Source organism: Lichenostomus cassidix, chromosome 22 (assembly GCF_008360975.1).
Source record: "Lichenostomus cassidix isolate B80296 chromosome 22, HeHo_3.0, whole genome shotgun sequence".
Lineage (NCBI taxonomy): Eukaryota > Metazoa > Chordata > Aves > Passeriformes > Meliphagidae > Lichenostomus > Lichenostomus cassidix.
In genome coordinates, this window is record NC_139502.1 from 3773675 (window position 1) to 3798235 (window position 24561).

Below are 24561 nucleotides of genomic sequence, written 5' to 3' on the forward strand. Positions count from 1 at the left end.
GGCCTGGGGTGCAGCAGAGCCCAGGCTGGGCTGGGAACGTGCAGAGCATTGGGATCAGCTGAGAGCCACAGAGGGACAGCCAGGAGTGCTCTGAGCTCCAGCTGAAGGCTGTCAGAGCTCAGAACCTTTCCCAGCTCCAGAAATCCACCCTCAGCCAAGCCACCCAGAGCTGCCTCCAGAGCAGCCACGGCAACAAACTCAGTGCAAAAGAACAAGAATTCTAAAAAAAGGAAGTTTTTATTAAACAACAACAAACCCAGTAAAACATCCCCCCTTTCCCACCCCACTCTGCCCACGGGGCTGCTCCTGTCCCACCCCCAGGGACAGCCCCCCCTTGTCCCCGCAGTGTCCCAGGGCTCCCTGGCCCTGCCCGAGGTCAGCAGCAGTGTCCTGGAGGGGCTCTGCAGGACAGGCCCCACCTTGGGGCACCAGGCTGGCACAGGAACGGTCTGGCAGGAGGAGGAGGAGGATGAGGAAGGCTGAAGCCCTGGTGAGCTCCCACACCACAGGGTGTCCCTGGGGTCACTGCAGAGAAGGGACAGCCAGGGTCAGTGGCCTGGGGATGCAGTGCCCACCTGAGCACAGAGACCCCAAAACAAACCCCAGTGGAACCCACGACAGCCCAAAGCAGCACCAGCCCCTCCCAAGAAGTTGGGATCCAATTCCCAGCTCCCATCCCAGCTCTGATTCCCAGATCCCCAGGATTGCCTCTCTCCCCCCAGGTCCCCCCATGAGGGTCCTGCCCACCCCAGCAGCTGCTCCCTGCTCTGGGCAGCCCTCCAGGCTCCCTGAAGTGTCCCAGGGACAGTGATGTGGCTCAGAGCACCCTGGGACAGGGGAAGGTGTCCCTGCCCGTGGTGGGACTGGATGGGCTTCAAGGGCCCTTCCAGCCCAACCCATCCAGGGTTCTGTGACCTTTTCCAGCAAGGACAGGAACCCCATGGCTCAGGGACAGCTGGGGTGCCCACAGTGGGACTGAAATTCCTGCTCCTGGAGTGTCCCTCGGGAAGGGAAAGGTGTTCCTGTCCCCCAGGGCTGCAGTCAGAGCTCTCCTCCTGCCCTCCTCACCCCCAGCTCAGCCCCAGCCCCAGGCCTGGTGCTGTGACCCTCCCCAGGACAGAGGTGTGACCCATGATCACTGCCCACCCCCGGAGCCACGGGCAGGATGTCCCCTCACTGCAGGGGACACCCCACAAGGTCCAAGCCTCCATGGAGCAGTTTCTTGCAAAGAGAAGTTCAGGTTTACTTTGTGTTTTTCACGTCACAGACACACCAGTGCTCATTGATCTCCTCACCCTGCTCTCACAGAGTCTCACACCGAGCTCCCCAGGGAAACTCCTCTCAGTTTTCCACCTCCTGTTTCATTCCCACAGGGGAAGGAAGGAGATGCCCACCCCAAAGTGCAGCCCCAGATCTCAATCCCGGCCTGGGCCACAACCAAAACCACCCCCAACACCCACACCAAAACACCAACACCCACAACCCAAAACCCACCCCCCAAAACAACGCCCTCAGCTGGAATTCCAGAGGGAACCCAGCCCTGGCTGCTGCTGGGAACACCAGAGCAGAACCCTCAGGAATCCCCCACAGGCTTTTGGGAACTCGCTGTGTTCCAGGAAGCCCTGCTGGGTGACAGAGCCGTGCCCAGGGCTGATGTCAGAGCTACAATCAGCCACACAAGCACACAGCTGCCCGTTTCCTGTCAAAGGCAGCTCTCAGTTTGCTGGTGCAGCAGCTCTCACACGGTTACAGCCCTGCCCTGAACACACAGGCTCAGCGTTGTAGGGAGAAGCCAGAATCCAACATCCAGCTCCAAGTGCCACCAGCTGGAAAAATGAACCTGTTCCTGCAGCCCTGGAGCCATCCGTGCCAAATGCCACCCTTGTCCTGGCTGCTGAGAGGGTCTCACAGGTGACAGGGACACATAGCACAGTGCAGCAGCTCTGAGGGGTGATTGAAGAGCACCAGAGTTGCCTCCAACAGTGAATTTCAGACCTGCAGCAGTGACTGTCCCAGTGCCCAGGTGGGACCTGAGGGCCACCAGCTCTGGGTTCCAGGCTCTGCACTGAGCTCTAAGCTCAGGGACTCAAAGAAATTCAGCAAAGTCAAGGAGGAAGGATGTGGATGTTCCCAAATCCTGAGATTTAGCCAAGATTCTGCATGAGAACTCCTAGCAATGATGGAGGCGCTGTCAGCTCTGAGGCAGCTCAGGACAAATGAAGGATTTATGGCTGCTGCTGTCACCCCACTGCCATCCAAAGGCTGCTCCAGCAGGATAATGCTTCCCTCAATAAATTCCAGCACCTCCACACCCTCCAGGATGCTGCCCACAGCTGGAGCTGAGCCCAGCAGCGCTGCAGAGCCCCAGGTAGCTCCAGTGGAAGGGACACTGCCTCAGAATGGGACAGCTTTAAGGTCTCTGCCAACCCCAACCAGCCAGGGATGCTGTGAGGATGCAAAGAGAAGATGGCTCTGCCTCTCCTGCAGAGCTCAGCTGGCCAGGGCCATGTGGGCACAAGTGGGAAAATCCCGTGCAAGGGGAAAAAGACACAAATTCTGCAAAGCTGGAGTGATCCTGGCAATCTCAGGGCAGCCTGAAATCCCTGCTGGGAACGGGAGCTGAGTGCCTGTGGGTGCTGATCTCATTCCCTGTGGGTGTTGATCCCTAATGGGTGCTGATCTGATCCCTGTGGGTGCTGATCTGATCCCCAATGGATGCTGCTCCCCCTTCTCCCTGCCAACCCAGCTCTCAAACCCTCTCCCTCAGCCACACCCCTGGGAATACCCTCAGGGAACCAGCAGCTCTTTCCCTGCAGTGTCTCCTCCAGCTCCCTGATTTCTCCTCCATTCCCAAGCCCAGGACATCCTGAGGAAGCCATGAGTGCTGCTGGGAGCACAGGGAAGCCACCAGAGCTCGGGCCAGCCCTGCTGCAGGCACAGCACAGCCACCAGCCTGGGCAGGGGCAGAGCCAACTTCCCACCCTCACTCACATCCATGGATCTGCCCAAAAACTGCCTCTGCTGCAGGATGGACCCTAAGGACCTCTTTTCCTCCAGGATTTGGGGATGAGAGGTCCATGTGGCAGTGCCCAAAACCCCACTGTGTCTAGAACAAAAATCTCCTCTCTGACCTGGCAGCCACACCAGGCCTTCCAGGATCCCTGGGACAGCACAGGAATGTGCTGAGAGCCCAAAGAGGAAGAGTTTTCCCTCCTGTCAGTGACCCCAAGAGGAATCTGCACCAGCAGCTCCAGCCCTGGAGCACAGGTCCTCAGCAGGGCAGGGAGCAGCAGCTGGGGAGCTGCACCAGGAAACAGGGCAGGAATTGGGGGAAAACTGCAGAATTCCCCATGTCCACAGGGCCTGGCCTCACATCAGGGGAGCTGAGAGGCAGGAGCAGCATTCCCAGGAGGAACACAGCTCCAGGCCAACCTGTTCTCCTGAGGAGAGCAGCAGAGAGATGCCACAACAGCTTCCCTCCTCCCACCATGATCCGTGGCTGCCAAGGAAATTTGGGATTCAGCGACAATTCCCACGTGGATGTCAGCTTTCCAAGGCAAGCTGGAGATTCCCTCAGTGCAGGAGCAGTGTGGGAAGGTTTGGATGGGATTTGGGAAGGAATTCCTGGCTGGGAGGGTGGGGAGGGATGGGATAGAATTCCCAGAGGAGCTGTGGCTGCCCCTGGCCAGGCTGGGTGGGGTTTGGAGCAGCCTGGGGTGGGGAAGGTGTCCCTGATGGAACTGGATGGGATTGAAGGTCTCCCCCAACCCAACCCCTTCCATGATATGGAGGACAATCAGACCTGAAGGGACACAACAGTGACAACACCCTGAGTCCTGTCCCCTTCCCCAGCAGAGCCCTCACAGCCTAGACAGCACCCAGATCTCCTTCCCTGCTGCAGAGCACAAAGCCTTGCAAACTGAGCTGATCCCCTGTGGGTGCCTTGGTAAGATCCTTGCTCACTCCTGTTACTTTGGCTAACCAGAAAAGCACTCTGGGAATGATTCAGCTAAACTAGAGGTGAAAACCAAGTTACAGAATTGTAAAACAATTATTAGAACCAATCAGTGCTCACACCATGGGGCTGTAGTTGGTCACACCTGATGCCTATTGTGAGGCACAGCAAATGTGCTTAACCACCACAGAGCACAAGTGTATAAACTCATAACAAACAATTCAAAAACCCTGAATTTTTGCAATAAAGCATCTTTGCCATACCATTGTAAAAATTGTGAGTTTAACAGCATAGACACCCAGGAGGGCCAGGAGCAGCTCAGGAGAGCAGCCAGGTGAGCAGCCACAGCCACAGCCCAGCCAAGGTGTCCCCTTACCTGTGGGCCCTGTGCCTGCTCCTCCAGCTGGGGCTGGGCTGTCCCCATGGCCGCTGGGCTCAGGGTCCCCACGCGGCCCGGCTGTCCCCGCAGTGTCACCGTGATGGTCGTGGGAGCCTTCAGGCCTGTGGGACACACAGCAAGGTGGCTCTGAGACACCATGGGGGTCACCCCCAAACCGGGCTGCAGCTCCCACCAGAGGGGGATGCTTGGGAACCACCAGAAACAGGGCAGGAGCAGCTGGGGCTTTGGGGGTCCCTGTGTGGGGCTTAGAGAGGGGCTGGGGGTCCTAGAGGGGTCCTGAGGGCTTCTGAGGGGGCAAAGAGGGGCTTGAGGGGTCCTAGAGAGGTTCTGAGGGGGCAAAGAGGGGTTTGAGGGGTAGAAGGGTCCTGGGGGTGACTGGGAGGCCCTGGGCAGGAAAAAGGGGTTTGAGGGGGTTTGGGGGTGTCCTAACGGGTTTGGAGGGGGTAAAGAGGGGATTTGGGGGAGGTCTGGGGGTGACTGGGGAAGTTCTGAGGGAGCAAAGAGGGGTTTGAGGGGGTCCTGGGGGGTTAAAAAAGGGCTTGGGGGGCACAAAAAGGAGGGTTTTGGTGGGGGGAAAGAAGGATTTTGGGGGATCTCAGTGGTCCCAGAGTGTTATAGAAGGGTTTGGGTGGCACAAAGAGGGTTTGGGGGGCACAAAAAGGGGGGTTTTGGTAGGGCAAAGAAGGATTTTGGGTGGTCTCAAGGGTCCCAGAGGGGTCCTGGCAGGACAGCACCTCCCTGCCCTCCCTCCCTCACCTGCAGCCTGGTTGGAGATCTGGGCCAGCCCGGGCAGGCTGCTGGCCAGCTTGGCCAGCCCGCCGTTGGCCAGCAGCTGGTGGATGGCCGTGGGCTTGCCCGTCCCCGAGGCGCCCAGGGCCAGCGAGGTGGCCACCGGGATGGTGCGCACGATGGCCCCGGGCTCCGTGCCCATGGCTGCCAGGCTCTGCAGCGCCGCGGGGGCCTTGCCAGCCGAGCCCTGGGGGACACACAGAGCCCTGAGCCGCGGGACAGCGACACCGCGAGGGACAGCGACGCCGCGAGGGACAGCCACGCCGCGAGGGACAGCCACGCCGCGAGGGACAGCCACGCCGCGAGGGACAGCCACGCCGCGAGGGACAGCCACACCGCGAGGGACAGCCACACCGCGAGGGACAGCCACACCGCGAGGGACAGCCACACCGCGAGGGACAGCCACACCGCGAGGGACAGCCACACCGCGAGGGACAGCCACACCGCGAGGGACAGCCACACCGCGAGGGACAGCCACACCGCGAGGGACAGGCAGGAGAGGATGGCCACTGTCCCTCGCAGGCCAGAGGCCTCTGGGGCTTCCAGGCTTCCTCCCTGGCCACAGGCAGGATTGAATCACACTGGGTTTGTCCTTCCCAGGGGGTTTGTCCCCCACAGCAGACTTGTCCCTCCCAGCCGGTTTGGCCCTCACCGATTTGGACCTCCCAGTGGGTTTGGCCCCCACAGAGGATTTAGCCCACCCAGCAGATTTGGCCACCCCAGCAGGTTTCTGTCTCCCAGAGCGTTTGTCCTTCCCAGCCTGCACAACTCATTTCAGCCTGAACCTGTGCCTGGGACAAAACTGACATCCCTGATGTCCCCTCACAGTGACACGTGTGGGTTTTCCCCAAGGTGTGGGTTTCCCCAGAACATGATGCAGAATGAGCATGGATCCCCCTGGATCTGTTCTGTAACTCACAAACACCACCCCACAGAGCCCCTCAGGACCCGTGTCACTCGAGGTGACACCCCTCATCTCTCCTGCCCCACAAGGCCTGGCCAGGTTCCCCCTGTCCCCCCTGTCTGCTCACCTGTGCAGGTGAGCTGGCAGCAGCCACGCTGGCAGGGAGGCTGGAGGCCTTGGTGCCGATGTCCTGCAGGCTGAAGCTCAGCCCCTGGAGCAGGCTGCTGGCAGAGGCTGCTCCTGAAACACCCAGGGGAGAACAAAGTCAGCCTGGGAGGATCCAGCAGCACGGAATTCCAGGTGTGTCCCGGGGCTGTGAAGCTGTTTGTCAAGGAGCAGCATGCTGAGGTGGCTGGGAATTGTCCCACAGCACGTTTATGGGATCATGGAATATCCTGAGCTGGAAGGACCCACAGGATCACTGATCCAACCCCTGGCCCTGCACTGACACCCCAAAATCCCACCCTGTCCATCCCTGGCAGTGCTGTCCAAACACTCCTGGAGCTCTGGGTCTGTTCCCATTTCCCCAGCACCCTCTGGGGGAAGAACCTTTCCCAAAATCCACCCTAAACCCCCCTGCACAGCTTCATTTCACAGCTGCAGCTCCAAAGGGGTTCCCTGTGAGCCAGAAGAGGTTGGGTTTGGTGTCTCAAGGCATCATTCCGTTCAAGTGACACAATTTCCAAGTCACCAACAGCACAACCCGACAAACCCCATCCCAGCCAGACCCACAGCGAGCAGGGCACACAAGGAAGAGGCTCCACCAAATGCTGAGAACCTAGCAGAGCTTTTCCCATCCCAAAGGAGTACCTGTGAGGGCAGTGGCTGGCTGGGCCTGCAGGCTGTGGGTGCCACTGGCCACCAGCCTGCTCTGCAGGGCGTGGAAGGCGCTGGGGGCAGAGCTGCTGGGGATGCCGGCTGGAGCAGGGCTGGGAGAGACCTCTGCTGCTGAGCTGAGCCTGGAGGGGAAGGGAGAGAGCCCAGTGAGGGATGAGAGTGCTGAATTCAGCCTGGAGGGGAAGGGAGAGAGCCCAGTGAGGATGAAAGTGCTCAATTCAGCCTGGAGGGGAAGGGAGAGAGCCCAGTGAGGATGAAAGTGCTCAATTCAGCCTGGAGGGGAAGGGAGAGAGCCCAGTGAGGGACAGAACTGCCCAGGGCAGGGAGGAACAGCCTTGGCAGGGAGCTGGCACTGCCCTGAGCAGGCAGAGCTCCGGGAGGAGGGAGCAGAGCTACAGAACACAGAGCAAGAGAACCACAGGATTGGTCAGGCTGGAAAAGGCCTTTGAGATCATCAATTCCAAGAGAAGTTTCCTTGTGTTCAGGGCAGCAGCCAAGACAAGAATCACCAAGGGTAAAATCCATGTGGATTTCCAAACTGGAAGAGGGCAAAATCTATGGATTTCTCAACCAGAAGAGGGCTCATTACCTGTGTAACCTCCCTGGTCACCCTGCTACAAAGCCATCGACCCTGCAGGGGCATCTTCCCTGTTTAAAACCTCATTCCTATTTAAAAACAGCTCTTCATGCTTTCCTAAATCACAGAATCCTGGAATGGTTTGGGTTCGCAGTGCCTTAAAGCCCACCCAGGACACCTCCCCCTGTCCCAGGGTGCTCCAAGCCCTATCCACCACTTCCAGGGGCAGCCCCAGCTGCTCTGGGAATGAGGTCAGGCAGAGCCCAGTTCCCCAAAGCCTGGTTTGGATCAGGAAGTTAAAAAGGTGCCCACATGAGATTTATTCCCCAAAACACATCCCTATAGACAGTTCATCCCCTCGGTGAGCTGCTTTGAGAATTCCTTCCCTGCCTTTGGAGTGAAAACCTTCGGCTTGCAGAGGGAAGGAAGGGAAGGATGAAACATGGAATTTCCACCAAAAACTCCAAAGCCAGGGATAAGCAAGCTTGAGTTTGGGAAAACAGCAAACATAACCCACAGCCACACCACCTTCCACTGCTCCCAGTCCTGCCATTCCCTGCTGGCACAGAGCTCCCAGCAGCCCCAGTCTCCCCCATGACACGAAACTCCAGTGGGAAGCAAGACACCAGAAAGCTCCACACGCAGGGATGACCCTGTGGAGGTGTTTGCCTGTCAGAAAACCCCCAAAAAACCCCAAACCCCAAATTCCCACTCACTTGGGGGTGGAGAGCAGCCCCGACAGCTCCTTCGCACTGGACACGGACTGGCCGGCGGGCAGCGGCTTCCCGGAGACAACTGCAAAACAAGAGGGAGAATCCTCAATTTCCTGCCCCAGGAATCCTGTGGGATCTCTCAGGGATCCCCCTCTCTCCAAGTACCCACAGGCACAGCCAGGGGCTCATCCAGCTCCCAGAGCTTCTTCTCCAGGAATCAGGGGAGGATGAAAATCCAGTTAAAACGCGCGTGGAATTACGGCAGCCAAAAGTGAAGTGAAAATCACCTTCCAAAACCCTCAAGGAATCTCAGGCCCTCGGCACCAAATGCAAATCTCTCTCCACTAATCCCCTCCTCAACGGGTTTCTGGGATCTGGTTGATTTTGTAAGGATTCTTTAATCAAAGACACTTTACAAAATACACAGGGATGCGACGAGTCACGGTATTTGTTTATTGCAGCATTTTGGGATACAACTGCATTCCTGTCTTGTGCATTCCTCCTGCTCACACCCAGGAAAGAGGGAATTCTCGTTTGGGTTCATGTTTACTTCTGCAATTCATTTCCTTTCTGTGAAAAGAAGTAAAGTTTGGAAAATTAAAAAAAAATTTTTTAAAAAAATAGCTTCTGGAAACCAGAGGTTTTCAAAGCTGCCAGAAGATCAAGTGAAATCTTCCAGAAGGATGTGGGTTTGTCTTTTCACAGCTCAGAACAGCTGTTAATCTGGCAGAGAGGCGCTTGGAAAGGAGCAGTTATTTCTCAGCTTTGAAAACCTCGGATTTCCCAGCAGAACGGAGCCGCTGAGCTCTGACTCCACGAGCAGGGAGTGTTCATGGAGCTGGGCTCTGGCACGAGGAAGATGCTCCAGACAAGGCAGTATCCTTGGGGACAGCAGCCAGAGCTCTTGGCCTTTCCTGCAGAGCTCAGGGGAAGAAGATGGAGCACATCACCTCTTCTTGGACACAGCAGCTTTTCCAGGATGCAGAGGCAGGATGGGAGCCAGGATTGGTTGGGATTGGCATCCAAGGTGTGCTGTGCTGTGCCAGCCTCCAGTGCATCAGCAGCCCCCCACATCGGGGATTTTGAGCACACAGAACTCTTCCAGAGGGAGGAACATCGCTGTGATCCTCATGCAGAAGCAGCTTCCAGGCAGGTAGAGTGGAACTGGAGATGCTCCCACCCTGCATGGAGCACGGGGTCCAGCAGGACCAGCATCCAGCTCCTGGCAGGGCCAGCATCCTGCTTCCAGGGGGGCCAGTATCCTGCTTTTGGTGGGGCCAGCATCCTGCTTCCAGCAGGGTCAGCATCCCACATCCAGCGGGACCAGCATGGCCAACATCCCACTTCCAGCAGAACCAGCATCCCACTTCCAGCAGGAGTTCCAGGCCTCAGAGCGAGGTGTGGGACCAGAGGGAGGTGTGGGATGCACCTCCCAGCTCCAGGCTGTGGCTGAGTGTTTTGCCAGAGCACAGAATTCCAAGCGCCATGGAAAACAGGCTCCCGCCGAGCCACACTCCCCCAGAGCCCGTGCCTTTTCCTTGCAGCTGCCTCCTCCAAAAGCCAGGCTAACCGAGCCACAGCTCCCTCCCTCCCCTCCTGGGCGCAGCCAGGCCCTGGCTCGGGGTGCCCCAGCGGCTAGCTGGGCATCACGACTCACTTTCTGCCGGCGCGCCGAGGGCGGCTCCGCTCCCCACGGCCGCAGCATCTCCGTGGGAGACAATGGTCACCTTGATTTTGGCTCGTTTGGAGGCTTTGGCGCTCGGGGTCGGGCTGGGGCTCTGCTGCCTCTTCAGCTGCACGCGCACATCACCTTTGTCAGCCCTGTCCGAGTGCTCGGAGGCCACGGGCACTGGGGGACACAGAAGGAGCTGTCTGAGCCCCGCGGCCAGCCTGTGCCACAGGAACATGCCCATGCACACTGCGCTGCTCCCTTCATGCCAGCCTGCCCATGCACAGCAACCCACGCTGCTCCTCTGCTGCGCTGCCTGCCCCCAGAGCCCAGCGTGGCTCCAGCTGCTCCCAGGAAGCTCTGCCTCTGCAGAGAAGAGAAAGGGCTGCAGGCAGTGGTGCCACAGCTCCACAGGGATGGTTTTCAGCTCACATCCTGGCGTCAGGCCCCTCCGACAGCCCTGATGGCCAGGAGAGGGGACAAGGTGTGGACAAGGCACAGAGATCAGAGCTCAGAGCATCTCCCAGCAGCTCTGCTGGGGCTGGGAGGCTTCTGAGAGGCACCAAGCCAAGCAGAACAAGGGCTGCAGCAAAGCCAAGCCCCCAAAACCCCACATTGCCAGGGACTGGGGCAGAAGAAGCCCAAGCTGAGAGCTCATCTCCACACCAGGGTGTCACTGTGCTGCCACATCCCTGAGCTGTCACATCCACTCCATCCTGCCCCAAGGCCAGGGCCATCAGGAAAAGCACAGAGGACCCACAAGGGCAGCCCAGGGACACTGCCATGACACTGCCATGAGCTGCCACATCCACACTCTGCCACCACTGCTGCACAATCCCCCAGCCTGAAATGCTGAGAATTCCCTCCTTCCAGAGGGCCCTGGGCATCCCAGCTGTGTATTCAGCAGCCCAGAGGCCAAGATGCACATCCCCTATCATCAATAAACATCTGGGTACAGATACATGATATAAACTCAACAGAGACGTGGATATGTTCATATTCACACTGTGTGTCACCCACACACCTGGAGCTGAGGGGCAGGACAAGGCTGCAGCCAAATCCCCACATTTCAGGTGACTCCAAGCGTTTTGGGGCTGCTCTGGTCCCCAGGCCAAGTGCCAAGCTCACTGTCCTGCTCTGTCACCTCGAGCCTGTCCCCTCATGCCCCTCGTGCAGCATTCCTGCTGTTCCCCCAGCTCCCAGCATGCACCAAACCATCCAGGACAGCCCCACCCAGGGCCACCAGCCAAGCAGGACAGCGAGTGGCACATGCACAGGCACCAGGTGTCCCTCCAAGCCCCGGCAAGCAGCGACCCAATGTCCCTCTGTGTCCCCTCCTGTCCCTGCCCGTGCCGGGAAGCGCTGGCTGTGTGTTCCCAAGGAGCATCCCATTCCCAAATCAGCAAAGTAGCTTCCTGTCTCACACCAAGCCAGCACGGTAGTGAGCTGTTAATTAGCTCTGGGTGCTGTGCACAGGCAGGCCAGGCCTGGGCTGGGCTCTGCACAGCCAGCAGGGAAACATCCACTGGAGATTGCCCTGCAGGGCTGCAGGTCTGCTCCCACCCTCGTGCCTCAGGGGAAGCTCACGGAGAGGCTCGGATCAAGGAACATCCAAACCAGGCTCGAGAGGGAAGGGAACCTTCAAAGCACAGCCTGGGGCAGTGCCTGGCTCAGGAGCTGGTGCAGAGTTAAAGCAGAACATTCTGGGTGGTCAGGGGCACTCTGGGCCCTGGGGCCACCCCAGAGAAATGACAGTGACAGCTCAGGTGACACCACTGCAGCCTCCCAAAGCCTTGGATCTGCATTGTCCTCCCTCTCCTGAGCCTAGATTCACACAGAAACTCGTTCATGATGGCAAAACACATCATTGGGACAGCCTGGACCTCACTCTCCATCCCCAACCCTCAGAGCACAGCACACACTCAGTCACCTCTGTGTGTGCTCAGTGTCCCCTGGGCCAGACAGTGTCCCTCTGTCCCTGATCCCAAAGCCATCCCTCTGTCTCTGACCCATCACCCCTTCTCACAGCCATCTCTCTGTCCCTGACCCATCACCCCCTTCCCAAAGCCATCCCCCTGTCTCCCCCTGTCCCTGATCGCAAAGCCATCTCCCTGTCCCTGATCTATGATCCCAAAGCCATCCCCCTGTCCCTGATCCATGATCCCAAAGCCATCCCCCTGTCCCTGATCCATGATCCCAAAGCCATCCCCCTGTCCCTGATCGCAAAGCCATCTCCCTGTCCCTGATCCATGATCCCAAAGCCATGACCCTGTCCCTGATCCCACAGCCATCCTTCTCCCTGACCTCTGTGCTCTTCCCTAACTCCCTGAGGCCAAGCAGTGATGCCCCAGGTGTCTCCCTGTGTCCCTTGGAGTCCCCTGGCTGTCCCTCATTCCTGTCCCACATGTCTGGGATGCTCCACTGACAGCCCTGCTCTGTCACACTGCTGTCCCCATCACCGGGGAGGGAAGGGTTAAACTCATGTCCACCAAGCCTTAGTCCAGCAGAGCAAACCAGACTCCAGAATTTATCCCCTGGGAACAGGGAAGGGCTCGGGAAAAGGCTGAGCTCTCTGGGAGCAAAGCTCAGGTTTAGTTCCAAACGCAGCAGAGAGAAGGCAAGAAGCAGGGGACAAGGGGACACATCAGGCCACATCCCCAAACCAAGGCCAGAGGAGAGGAAGATGATGGAAGAAGGCAGCAGAGACAGAGAGAAGGAGGGAGACAGGGAGAGAGACAGCGAGAAGTGAGGAGATACTCACCAAAGAGACATGAGGAGGTGCCAGGAGGAAGAGCTTTCCTCACCAGCATGTTTTGTTTCAGAAAAGCAGCAAACTGAGCTGAAATGAATCAGAGAGAATTACAGTATCACAGCCCGGCTCTGCAGGGGACAGGGGCGCCAGGGACACCACCGGGAGCTCCATGGAGAGCTGGGAGCAGCCAGAGCTCCGGACAGGGCTGATCAGCATCGGGAGTAAGAGACACGGGAAGCTCATCTCCTGCAGCACTGCCAGGGCACAGCTCAGCTCTGGGAAAGCACAGCCCAACAGAGAGCCCTCTCCAGCCACCAGGAAAGCTCTGAGAGCAGTGCTGAGCTCAGCTGAGCTGCACCAAGAGGCTGAGAGCAGCTGGAGACTGAGCCAGCACTTCTCTGAGCAGCTCCAGCCAGGAATCACCGCAGCATTCCCAAAAAAACCAGGCAGCTCCACACAGCTCCACCACAGAGCCTCCTCGTGCCTGTCCTGGGCCAGCTGGGAACTGCCTCTCTCAGCTACAGCAACACAGGAATGCAATCCTTTAGTCCATGGTCTGAGGAACTAACCGAGATCCACGATCCAGCTTCCCCCTGGAGTCTGTCCCTGAGTCAGGATGGATGGGGAGGGTCACAGGTGACATCATCCAGCCTGGCCAGGGTCACTGCTGCAGGTGACACCACCTAGCCTGGCCAGCTCTGTCCCTCAGGATGGATGGGGAGGGTCACTGGTGACACCACCCAGCCTGGCCAGCTCTGTCCCTCAGGATGGACAGTGAAGGTCACAGGTGACACCACCCAGCCTGGCCAGGTGTGTCCTGAGCAAAGCAAGGAGAGCAGGGAGGATGGAGAACTCTCCCCCAGGTGCTGCTGTGTTTGCCAGAAGGGATCCTCAGCCACAAAACCACTCCCTGCACTCCCAGCATTCACCACCAGACTGAAGTTGTTCCGTCAACCTCTAACAGGACACAAATCCCATAGCTCAAGATGGTTTCTTATCCAGAGTTCCACAGGCCATGTGCTGCAAGATGGTTCTCTAATTCTCCAAATCCCGCAGTTTCCACCTCAACCCAACAGCCTCAAGCATCTCCTGAGCACCTTCAGTCTCACCAAGCAGCCTTGAAGGAGACACCAGACCAGGGTCTCTCCCAAAATGATCAGAGCCAGAGAGAAAACCCTTCCCACTCCCAACAGCAGGAAGGAAGTCCCCACAAGCTGCAGAAACACATTCCCAACCCAAACTCCATCCCTCCACAGGCCGTGACAGAGGGCTGAGCTGCAGAGAAAGCTGCCACAGGTAGCTTGGAATTCAACACAAGACTGACAAGATGAAAACTTTTACAGGTCGAGACAGAGAAAGACCAAAGCTGTGGCTGCTGCAGGGTGGGAAGGCTGAGGGATTACCTTGTGCCTGCTTGTGGCTCAGGACAGCGTCCGTCCTGGGCACCTGCCTCTTGAGCAGCTGCGTGGGGCCCTGGCTGGCCTTGGGCAGGGACAGCGCCGCCACCTTGGTCTTGGGGCTGGACGTGGGGCTGCTGGACACGCTGGACAGGTCCTGCTGGGACAGAGGGACACCTTAACCCCGTGTTTCCCTGAGCACCGGGCACTCTCTGGTGGAGCAGCCCTGTGGCTGAAGGTGCACTTCCCTCACCACCAGAAACCTGGGATTTTTAAAGCTGGAAAAGACCATCAAGTCCCATTGTCAACACCATGGTCACCCCTAACCCATGTCCCCAAGTGCCACATCCATGTTTTCTGAACACTCCCAGGGTGGTGATGCCACCCCTGGCCTGAGCAGCCTGTTCCAACGCCTCACAACCTTAATCATTTATCCTAATATCAAAAAAAAAAAGTCATTTTTCTTAATATCCCGTGCAAACCTCCCCTGGCACACCCTGATGCCATTTCCCCCTCAGTCTCCTCTCTCCTCACTCTCCCCACAGATTCCAGCGGCACAAAAGCCTCTCTTCACACAAGCCCAGCTGGAATTCCCCCGGGAAGGGAAGGGAGGAGCTCCCACCTCGGAGCCCGAGGGCGAGGCTGGCACTTTGGCTGCGGGTGAGGCGGGTCTGCTGCTCCTCTCGGGCAGCTCGAAGGACAGATCCCTCCTGCTGGAATCCCGAGGCTTCCTCTTCTTCTCAGCGTCCAGGTCGCGGGGCTCGGAGCCCGAGTGGCTCTCGGCTCGGGTCAGCACTCCTGTCAGGAAGTCTGCAATCTCATCCTGGGAATTTCGGGAGAAAGAGTGGGATTAAGTGCTGTGCAGCTCTCTGAACAATGGGTCTCCACAGCTGGAAGCAAAGAAATTAAGGATTCCCAAAGGGATATATGGATAAGGCTCTGTGGGTTTGATATTCCACAGGGAATCCCTAAAATCTCACAGACAGAACTTGATTTCTCGGTGAAGCTCACAAGGCACTGATTTAGGACATGTGGGAAAAAACCACAATGGTTTCTCCTGAGATGCTGCTGTGTCCCCAGGCAAGTGTGTTGGGACACTCAGGAAACTGCTCCTTGTTTGAGGTGCACCTCCAGGAATCTCCCATCTCTCCTCCCTTCCAAACCTCCCTCAGGAGAAGATTCCTTCCAATCCAGCCTGTGAGCACTGAGACATTCCAGCACAGATTCCTTCCTCTCTTGAGGTGCAAAGGGAAGATTCCTGTGCTCACCTGGATGCACCTGTCCACCATACTCTGGGTCAGGCCTTCTGCCTTCTTTTTGGCCTTGCTTATCCTAGGGAAAAAAGAACCAAAACAGGTGGAAATCAACTCTTTTCCACGTGCACACTCCCGTCATTCTCCACCTGAGAGCAATGCAAGATCACTGCCCTGCCCAGTTACACACCGAGTAGGGGCAGAGTAAGAGCCAGCTCACAACCCAAGAGCACCAGCCCCTGGGAAGATGAGGCTGATCCCTCAGAAGTGCCAAAAAACCAACTCTGATGAGGAAAAAGATCCTTTTTGGAACTCCCCAAAGCATTTTGCAAAGCCAACTCAACATTCCAGAGCTCTGTCTTCACATCCAGTGTCAGAATTTTACGTTTCTTTCTTTCCTCTCCTCTACTTATTTTCACTACTAGGGATTTCTGCCCAGTTTGATGCTCCATAACCTCATCTGTCCTGCTAGGCCCAGCCCTAAATCAGGCCCAGCCCTAAATCAGGCCCATTCCCATACACGCCTTGCTCAGGTTCTTCCTGCAGTTATTCCCAAAACCACATGAGTTTGGAGTATTTTTATGCAGTTCCCACCTCGCTCCACTCCCAAATCTGAGGTTTGATGCACCCAGCATACTCAGATGTTGCCCAGAATTCCCAAGAAGAGAGAATCTCCCTGGCAGAGCTGTACCTGAGGTTGTCATCTGCTCCTCCCACCACCACCATGCTGTTATCTGCCCGGATCTTCTCCCGGAAATCCTCCATGGCTTCGATGTTGCACTGCAGGGAATTCTGTCCGATGACAAAGAGCACAGGAGTCTTCATCTCCAGGAGGGGATCATCCACATCCTGCAGGAACAACGGGGGTTGGAGCCTGGAAGGAGCTGACAGCCCGGGATGAGGCTGAGGAGGGAGCTGAGATCCCAGGATAGGCTCAAAATGGAGAAATCCAGGTTTCATGTCAATGACATGGACAAGGAGGGAGCCAGGCCATGGACAAGGAGGGACACAGGCACGACAGAAAACACCTGACACAAACACCTGACAGCAGAGACAAACCAACCCTCCTCACAGCAGCTCCTGCACCAAGAATCCCACCAGGAATGCAGCAGTCCCTCCTCTAAAGCAACACCTCCTCCAAACAAAAATCACACACACATCCCCCCCAAAAACCAGCCAGTTATGACTGGACTTCCAAGAATGACTCCATGAAACAACCCAGGGAGATTTAGAGTCAAGCAGAGTGCTCCAAACAGCTCCATGTGGTCCTTACCCCTCTGGGGCCATCCACGGTGAGCAGTGGGAAGCCAAGGCACACGACAGCAGTGACATATTCCATCACTGAAACCTGGGCAGGGAGAGCAGCAGTCAGCATTGCCAGAGCCCAGCACGTCCTGGGAATGAAGGCTGCTTTGCCAGGCCTCTGCCAGGCACAGAAACACCTCAATAGCAACACCTCGCTGACTAAACAAGTGATTAAAAAATATTAAATGATTCAAATTGCAAAGGGCCCATGACCAGAGAGGTCAAATGCAGGCCTTGGAAAGAGCAGAGGGACAAGGAAAATCCTGGCAGATTCTTAAAATCAATTCAAATCCAGCTCTGCACTGAGGCTGCCAAGGGCTCTGGGAGAATCACAGAACCCTGGAATGGTTTGGGCTGGGAAGGACCTTGGAGCCCATCCAGTGCCACCTCTGCCAGGGCAGGAACACCTTCCACTGTCCCAGGCTGCTCCAAGCCCCAGTGTCCAACCTTTCCTTGGATACTTCCAGGGATCCAGGGGCAGCCACAGCTTCTCTGGGAATTCCATTCCTGCCCCTCCCCACCCTTCCAGCCAGGAATTCCTTCCCAAATCCCACCTAACCCTGCCCTCTGGCAGTGTCCCCATTCCCTGTGTCCTGTCCCTCCAGCCCTTGTCCCCACTCCCTCTCCAGCTCTCCTGGAGCCCCTTTAGGCACAGGAAGGGCTCTGAGCTCTCCCTGGATCCTTCTCCTCTCTAGGTGAACATTCCCAGCTCTCCCAGCCTGGCTCCAGAAGGGTTCCAGCCCTGGGAGCATCTCTGTGGCCTCCTCTGGACTGCTCTAACAGATCCACATCCTCCCTGTGCTTCCCTGAGGACACAGAGCATCTGGGCACTCACGTGACAGGCCACCAAGGCACCCGTGTTCCACCCGATCAGGATGATCTGCTTGTGCGAGAAGTGGTTGTGAATCTGTGGGAGACAAAAAGAACCACAGATGGACAATGGGGACAGAGCCAGGATGATGCCCTGGGGTGGCACAATGGGGACAGAGCCAGGACGGTGCCCCGGGGTGGCACAATGGGGACAGAGCCAGGACGGTGCCCCGGGGTGGCACAATGGGGACAGAGCCAGGACGGTGCCCTGGGGTGGCACAATGGGGACAGAGCCAGGACAGTGCCCCGGGGTGGCACAGCCCCTCCAGGCACAGGAAGGCTGTCAGGGATCCCCAAGGAGCCGCTGGTGTCCTCACCTCGGCCACCTTGCCCCTGACGGCGCCGATCATGTGCTCCAGGCACTGCAGCACCCCCACACCGCTGCCGTTGTTCAGCAGGGAGGTGGCGATGGGAATCACCTGCCAGGGAAAGGGAACATCAGGAATCACCAACTCGTGGCTGGGGACAACGACCAGCATGGGCTGCAGCCCAGCTCAGGCAGGAACTTGTGCTTTCTCTCCTCTCTCATGGGATTCTCTCCTAACACCAGTGGGAATGAAGAATTCCCCACAGAATCCCAATGGAACCAGCCCTGCTCCTGCCCTGTCCCAACCTCATCCATGGGATGTGGGCAGCTCCACACACAGGCTGAGTGCTGAGGTGACCTCTGGGACCCCTCCTGCAACCCCTTCCCACCAGAGCCCACATCAGTCCTTAATCACAGGATCAAATGACCCCAAACCCATCAGATTTGGGCAACTCCATCCCCTGGGAAGGGCCTGCAGGTGGCAGGTGCCCACCTTGGCTTCCAGCAGAGCCCAAGATTCCAGAGCAACAAAGACCTCTAGAAACAAAGCCTAGCAGCCTCAGCCCTGCTCTGCTGTGGGTTCCTCCTTCAGAACCAATCCCTCAGAGCCAACTGCACAGCCAGCCCCAGAGTCAAGCCCAGAGCTGACCCTGCAGAGGCAACCCCACATACACAACCCTAGAGCCAACCCCGCAGAGCCAACCCCAGAGCCAACCCTGCAGAGCTGACTCTGCAGTGACAACCCCGCAGTGACAACCCCAGAGATGACCCCGCAGTGACAACCCCGCAGACCTTTCCGAGGCAGGAGAGCTGGGACTGCCAGAAGCGGTGCCGTCGGGACGTGGGGAACATGGAGTTGGCGGGGCCGGAGGACGCGATCAGGATCAGGGGGGAGCCGGGCAGCTTGCTCTGCAAAGTTCAACCCAAGCCGTGTCAGGGACAGCAGCTTCCTGGGAAGGACCTCCCTGACACACAGGAACCGGGGAGGGATCCTGCACAGCTTGGTCATGGATTGTTTTCCCAAGCCAAAGCTCCCTCGGGATAGCCCAGGGAATGTGCTCAGCAGAAGGAATGTCCCTTCTTTTTGAGGGACAGACCCTCAGCTCAGGGGAACAGGGACAGGACCCAGGGAACAACTGGGGCCCTGCCAGGGGGGTTTAGGGTGGATTCTGGGAAAGGTTCTTCCCCCAGAGGGTGCTGGGCACTGCCCAGGCTCCCCAGGGAATGGGCACAGCCCCAGAGCTCCAGGAGTGTTTGGACAGTGTTCCCAGGGATGCACAGGGTGGGATTTTGGGGTGTCAGTGCAGGGTCAGGGAATGGATCAGTGATCCTGTGGGTCTCTCCCATTCATGGAACAAGTCCAAAGCAGGGCAGAAGAGCCCAGGGACAGGACAGGGCACAGGAGGGGAAAACCAAAGCTGAGCTCTCATTCCCCACAAGCCCCCAAGGCACTCACTGGTTTATTATGGGACAGGACTCCCACTGCAGGGTCCCAGGGCCTCTTGAGCAGCAGGGACAGAGCCTCAGCCCCGGCTGCTCCGGTCTTGGCCGTGGAGGACAGCAGCATCCTGTCAATCAGCGTGGGGATCTGCAACCAGAGCCAGGCAGGACTGAGGCAACACACACAGAATATGGGATAACAATCCCAGCCTCTTCCCTCTGCCAGCTGTGTGAAGGGGGAACATCCCCTGGGACAGCCAAGCCTCCCACTGCCTTTATCACCTACCTTTCCTTTCAGGGTCTGCAGGGCATCCAAGTAGGCAGCCAGCACGGGCAGGCTGAGCGTCTCCACCAGCGTGGTGTGCAGCCACTGGATGAGTTTGGTGTCCCAGTTGACGCTGGCCAGCGCCTGGCGCACCCTGCGGGCACACTTGTCCACCGCGATCCTCCTCAGCACGGGCTCGTTGCAAGCCTGGGAAGCAGGAATCCCCACAGCAATGGTCAAAGGAAGATCAGGCGTGGCAGGGCAGTCCCATCCACAGGGAAGCGTGGCACGGGCTGCCCAAAGCCCTCTGAGGACAAATTCTCAGGAGGAGGAGGCTGAGAGGAGCCCTCAAAGCAATCCAGAACTTCCAAGGGGAAGCGCTGATCCCTGCTTTGTGTGACAAGGACAGGAGCCAAGGACCCCTGGAATTGGGCCAGGGGGGGTTAGGGTGGATTTTGGGAAAGGTTCTTCCTGCAGAGGGTGCTGGGCACTGCCCAGGCTCCCCAGGGAATGTGACATTCCCCAATCTGCCAGAGTTCCAGGAGTGTTTGGACACTGCTCCCAGGGTACACAGGGTGGGATTTTGGGGTGTCTGTGCAGGGCCAGGGGTTGGATCAGTGATCCTGTGGGTCCCTTCCTGCTCAGGACAGTCTGTGACTCCACAAAAATCACAGCTCAGAGAAACCCAGAGCTGCCTGTTTCTCAAGGCTACATGGCCCAAAGGCCAAACTTTCCATCCTGACTGTCTGGGGTTTTTTGGGAAGGATGGATCCCAGCCCCTCTTACCCCCTCGTTGGCCAGGCGAGCCAGCCTGTCCGACTGCAGCGCTTTGTGGATCTTGTTGAACAGCTTGTTCTGGGCCATGGTCCAGCCTGTCCTGTGGGGACACACACACAGGGGTCACCCAGAAAACACCCAAACCATTCCTGCCTTCAGCAGGACCTTGGGCTGGAGGGTTCCACAGGCTGGAGTCCATGCACATCCTCATTTTCTTTGGCACTGGAATATGGCTGAACTAAAAATCCACGTGTAACCCAGTGAGTGCATGGATCTCCCCCTGAGCTGAGGCACCTCCAGTCCTGGGTCAGTGCTGACCCCTCAGAACAGTGGACACTGAGGGGCTGCAGTGTGTCCAGAGATGGGAACGGAGCTGGGGAAAGGTCTGGAGCTCCAGGAGAGGCTGAGGGAGCTGGGAAAGGGCTCAGCCTGGAGAAAAGGGGGATCAGAGGGAACCTTCTGGCTCTGCACAACTCCTGACAGGAGGGGACAGCCAGGGGGATTTGGGATCTGATCCTCAGGGGGATTTGGGATCTGATCCCAGGGAACAGAGACAGGAGGAGACGGAACAGCATCAGGCTGTGTCAGAGCAGCTTCAGGGTGGATATTGGGAAAATTTCTGCACCCAAAGGGCTGCCCAGTCCTGGCACAGCTGCGCAGGGCAGTGGTGGAGTTCCCACCCCTGGGGTGATTTAGCAGCAGTGTTGATGTGGCACTTGGGGACACGGTCAGTGGTGGCCTTGGCAGTGCTGGGGGCATGGTTGCACTTAATAACCTCAGAGGGGTTTTCCAATCTAAACAAGTCCATGGATCTATTGTATGACTCTAGGACTCACTGCCCCAACCTCCCATGAACAGAACAGGCAGTTTTCTGGGACGGACATCAGCAGGAATTTTCCCTTGGAAAGGGCAGTCAGGCAGGAACTGTCTGGGAATGGTGGAGCCCCCAGCCCTGGAGGTGTCCAAGGAACACCTGGAGGTGGCACTCAGTGCTCTGAGGTGAGCATCAGTCACAGGCTGGACTGGATGATCCTAGAGATCTTTTCCAGCCTCAGAGATTCTGGGATTCTGTGTGGGAGAGGCTCCCCAGCTGTGCCAGCCCCTCATCACGCCCAGCAGCTTCCACAGCAGCCTGACGAGGAGTTGGGAATGAGAACCAACACTCCTCGGACACAGCTCAGCTCAGGAACATCCCCATGGATGCCGAGCCATGGCTGCTGGGCACCTGGATTCCTATTCCCTGGTGTTCCCAGCCCACCTGCTGACATGCTCCTCCCCGTAGAACTCCCAGCCCAGATTTCTGTTCCCTGGCATTCCCAACCCGAATTCCCTTTCTCTAGAATTCCCAGCCCACCTGTGGATGTGCTCCTCCAGGCCCAGGCTTCCTCTCTCTGGAATTACCATCCCAGATTGCCCTTCCCAGGCATTCCCAGCCCACCTGTTGACATGCTCCTCCCAGGCCAGATTCCCATTCCCTGACATTCCCAGCCCCAATTGCCATTCCCAGCCCGGATTCCCACTCCCTGGCACTCCCAGCCCAGATTCCCACTCCCTGGCATTCCTAATCTGTATTTCCATTCCCTAGCATTCCCAGCCCCGATTCCCACTCCCTGGCACTCCCATTCTCTGCCATTCCCAGCCCAGATTCCCACTCCCTGGCATTCCTAATCCGTATTTCCATTCCCCAGCATTCCCAGCCCTGATTCTCGTTGCCTGGCATTCCCAGCCCCGATTCCCACTCCCTGGCATTCCTAATCTGCATTTTTGTTCCCTGGCACTCCCAGCCCCGATACCCGTTCCCTGGCACCCCCTGGCACTCCGTGCCCACCTGTTGACGTGCTCCTCCCAGTCGTCAGGCGGCGGCGGCGCGTCGGCGTCAGTCCGGGCGAACATCACGTGCCGCTCGCACTCGTTCATCACGCTCCGAGCCTTCTGGTTGTCGTACAGCGGCAGCGGCGTGGGTGTCACCGTCTCCACGTCGATGGGGACATCGGCCTCCCTGCCACCGCCACGGGCACGGGGTCAGGGCAGGGATGGGGCACCCCGGGGGTTTGGGTGATCCCGCCCCACTGAGCTGTGCCAGGGGGGTTCAGGGTGGATTTTGGGAAAGGCTCTTCCCCCAGAGGGTGCTGGGCACTGCCCAGGGAATGGGCACAGCTCCACGGCTCCAGGAGTGGTTGGACAGCACTGCCAGGGTGCAGAGGGTGGGACTGACCCAGGGACCTTGGTACTCCTGGGCCATGGAATGGCAGCCCCTGGAGCCCCCAGACTGAGACCTCTGGACCCCAAAACCAAACCTATTCCGGACCCCCAAACTGAGCCCCCGGGATCCCAAAACCAAGACCTCTGGACCCCAAAACCAAACCTTACCCTGGACCCCAAAACCAATCCACCTGGACGCCCAAACCGAGAGCCCTGGACACCCCAAACCAAACCTATCCTGAAGCCCCAAACCAACCATCCTGGACCACCAAACCAAGACTCCTGGAGCTTACAAACCATGGCCCCTGGAGCCCCCTGGACACCCTAAACCAAGACTCCTGGACATCCCAAACCAAGTGCCCCAGAACCCCCAAAACATGACCCCTGGAACCCAAATCAAGACCCTCAGCTGTGGTCCTGAGTGTTACCCCATCCCTCATCCCACCCTCCCCTGTGACCCCAGGCCTGTCCCTGGCCCTGTCCCACCCCAGCACTGCAGTGGTGACACCAGCCCAGAGCCCACCCCACAGCTGAGACCCCCTCAACTCAGCCCCTCACCTTCCCCCAGCCCATCCGGCTCCCCACGGACCCCAAAACCTGCCCTGGTGTCCCCAGGCCACGCTCTGCCCCCTCCAACAGCCCCTCACAGACCCCTCAGAGCCTGCCCTGCTCCTTCCCCAGGGCCCCAAAACTTCCCCCATCCCACAGGACTGCCCCACGACCTCAGCCATACCCAGACCTCTCAGCCCCCATCATAGCCACCACAGTGTCCCCTTCCCCAGGCACCTCAGGGACCCTCACCCACCCCACAGCCCCCCAGCAGTCCCCCAGCAGCCCCTCAGCCCCCAAACCCCACACCAGCCCCCCAGGATCCCACTCTCCCCCAGGACAGCCCCCCAGCTGCTTCAGCCCCCTCAGCCCCATAGGACCCCCCGTTCCCCCCTCACAGCCCCTCAGGACACCCCCAGCCCCCTCACAGCCTCCCCACCAGCCCCTCAGGACCCCTCCTGCCCCTCATGGCCACCCAGGCTCCCCCTCACAACCCCCCCGGACCCTTCAGCCTCACAGAACTGCCAACTCCTCCTTCACAGCCCCTCAGACCCCACACAGCTGCCCCCAGCCCCACAGGAGCCCTGCTTTCCCCTCACAGCCTCCAGAACCACACAGCATCCTCTCCTTTCCCCTCACAGCCCCTCACACCCACAGCATCTCCTCCTTCCCCCTCACAGCCCCCTCAGCCCCACAGTATCCCCTCCTTTCCCCTGACAGCCCCACAGAACTCCTCCTTTCCCCTCACAGCCCCCTCAGCCCACAGGATCCCTCCTTTCCCCCTCCCCGCCCCTCAGGCCCCCTCCGAGCCCCCCGCTCTCCCCTGCCCGCCCCTCAGGCTCTCACGGGGCGCTGCCGAGGTGTCTCCGCGGGGTGAGGAAGAGCAGTCGGGCGGGGCGGGCGGCGCTGGCATCGGGATGGGCGCTCCAGGGCTTGGCGTAGCTGTGGTCGAGGCACACCAGGTCGAGCTCGCGCTCGTGCGCCGACAGCTGCAGCAGCAGCGAGGTGCCCATCCTGCGGGCGGACCACTGCAGCTCCCGCTCCCTGTCGCGCTCCCTGTCGCGCTCCGCGGCGCGCTGCGACATGGCGGGAGCCCCGCCCCCTGCCCCGCCCCCTCAGCGCGCCTGCGCCGAGCGCGCGGCCGCCTTCTCCCCCTCAGTGCGCGTGCGCCAGACGCGCTCCTGCCCTTCTCCCCTCAGCGCGCCTGCGCCCAGCGCGCTCCCTCCTCCCAGGTGCAGTGCGCGTGCGCCCAGCGCGCTCATGCCTCGCTCTCACTAGTGCGCGTGCGCCAGGCGCGCTCCTGCCCTTCTCCCGTCAGTGCGCGTGCGCTGAGCGCGCTACCGCCTTCCCACCGCAGTGCGCATGCGCCAGGCGCGCTCCCGCGGCACGGCGGCATGTCAGCGGGAGCGCGCTGGGGATGTCCCGCATGGAGAAGGACCAGCGGGGATCGGGGATGTCCCGCGCGGGGAGGGACACCCGGGGGTCACCCAGCCCGCCTCCTGGCGCGGCACAGGGCGCTGCGCGCTCCCGCGGCGTCTCGCGCGTCCCGAGGGGGACACGGGGACAGTCAGCGCGTGCCACTCACCCGCCCGACAGCCCC

At 58.9% G+C, this 24561-nt stretch overlaps 1 protein-coding gene across 5 annotated transcripts; it reads right to left on the reverse strand.

Annotated features, from left to right (window-relative positions):
• Positions 1-494: 494 nt before the first annotated feature.
• Positions 495-24088, reverse strand: KANSL3 (KAT8 regulatory NSL complex subunit 3). 5 transcript variants are annotated; one of them, XM_085080824.1, is made up of 21 exons: positions 23808-24088; positions 22039-22209; positions 20220-20310; positions 19455-19640; positions 19185-19316; positions 18521-18637; positions 17739-17840; positions 17387-17458; positions 16520-16594; positions 15938-16095; positions 15262-15325; positions 14616-14816; positions 14000-14150; positions 12606-12683; positions 9833-10024; positions 8179-8257; positions 6859-7007; positions 6176-6288; positions 5112-5331; positions 4332-4456; positions 495-525 (listed from the first exon to the last, which is right to left on the reverse strand). In XM_085080824.1, exons 1-21 carry the CDS (start codon positions 24044-24046, stop codon positions 523-525), a joined length of 2718 nt encoding a protein of 905 aa, XP_084936950.1. In that variant the 5' UTR covers positions 24047-24088; the 3' UTR covers positions 495-522. The 5 variants fall into 5 exon arrangements, with proteins under 5 accessions (XP_084936950.1, XP_084936951.1, XP_084936952.1 ...); XM_085080825.1 differs by lacking the exon at positions 12606-12683 and having other exon boundaries at positions 23808-24087; XM_085080826.1 differs by lacking the exon at positions 9833-10024 and having other exon boundaries at positions 23808-24087.
• Positions 24089-24561: the final 473 nt, after the last annotated feature.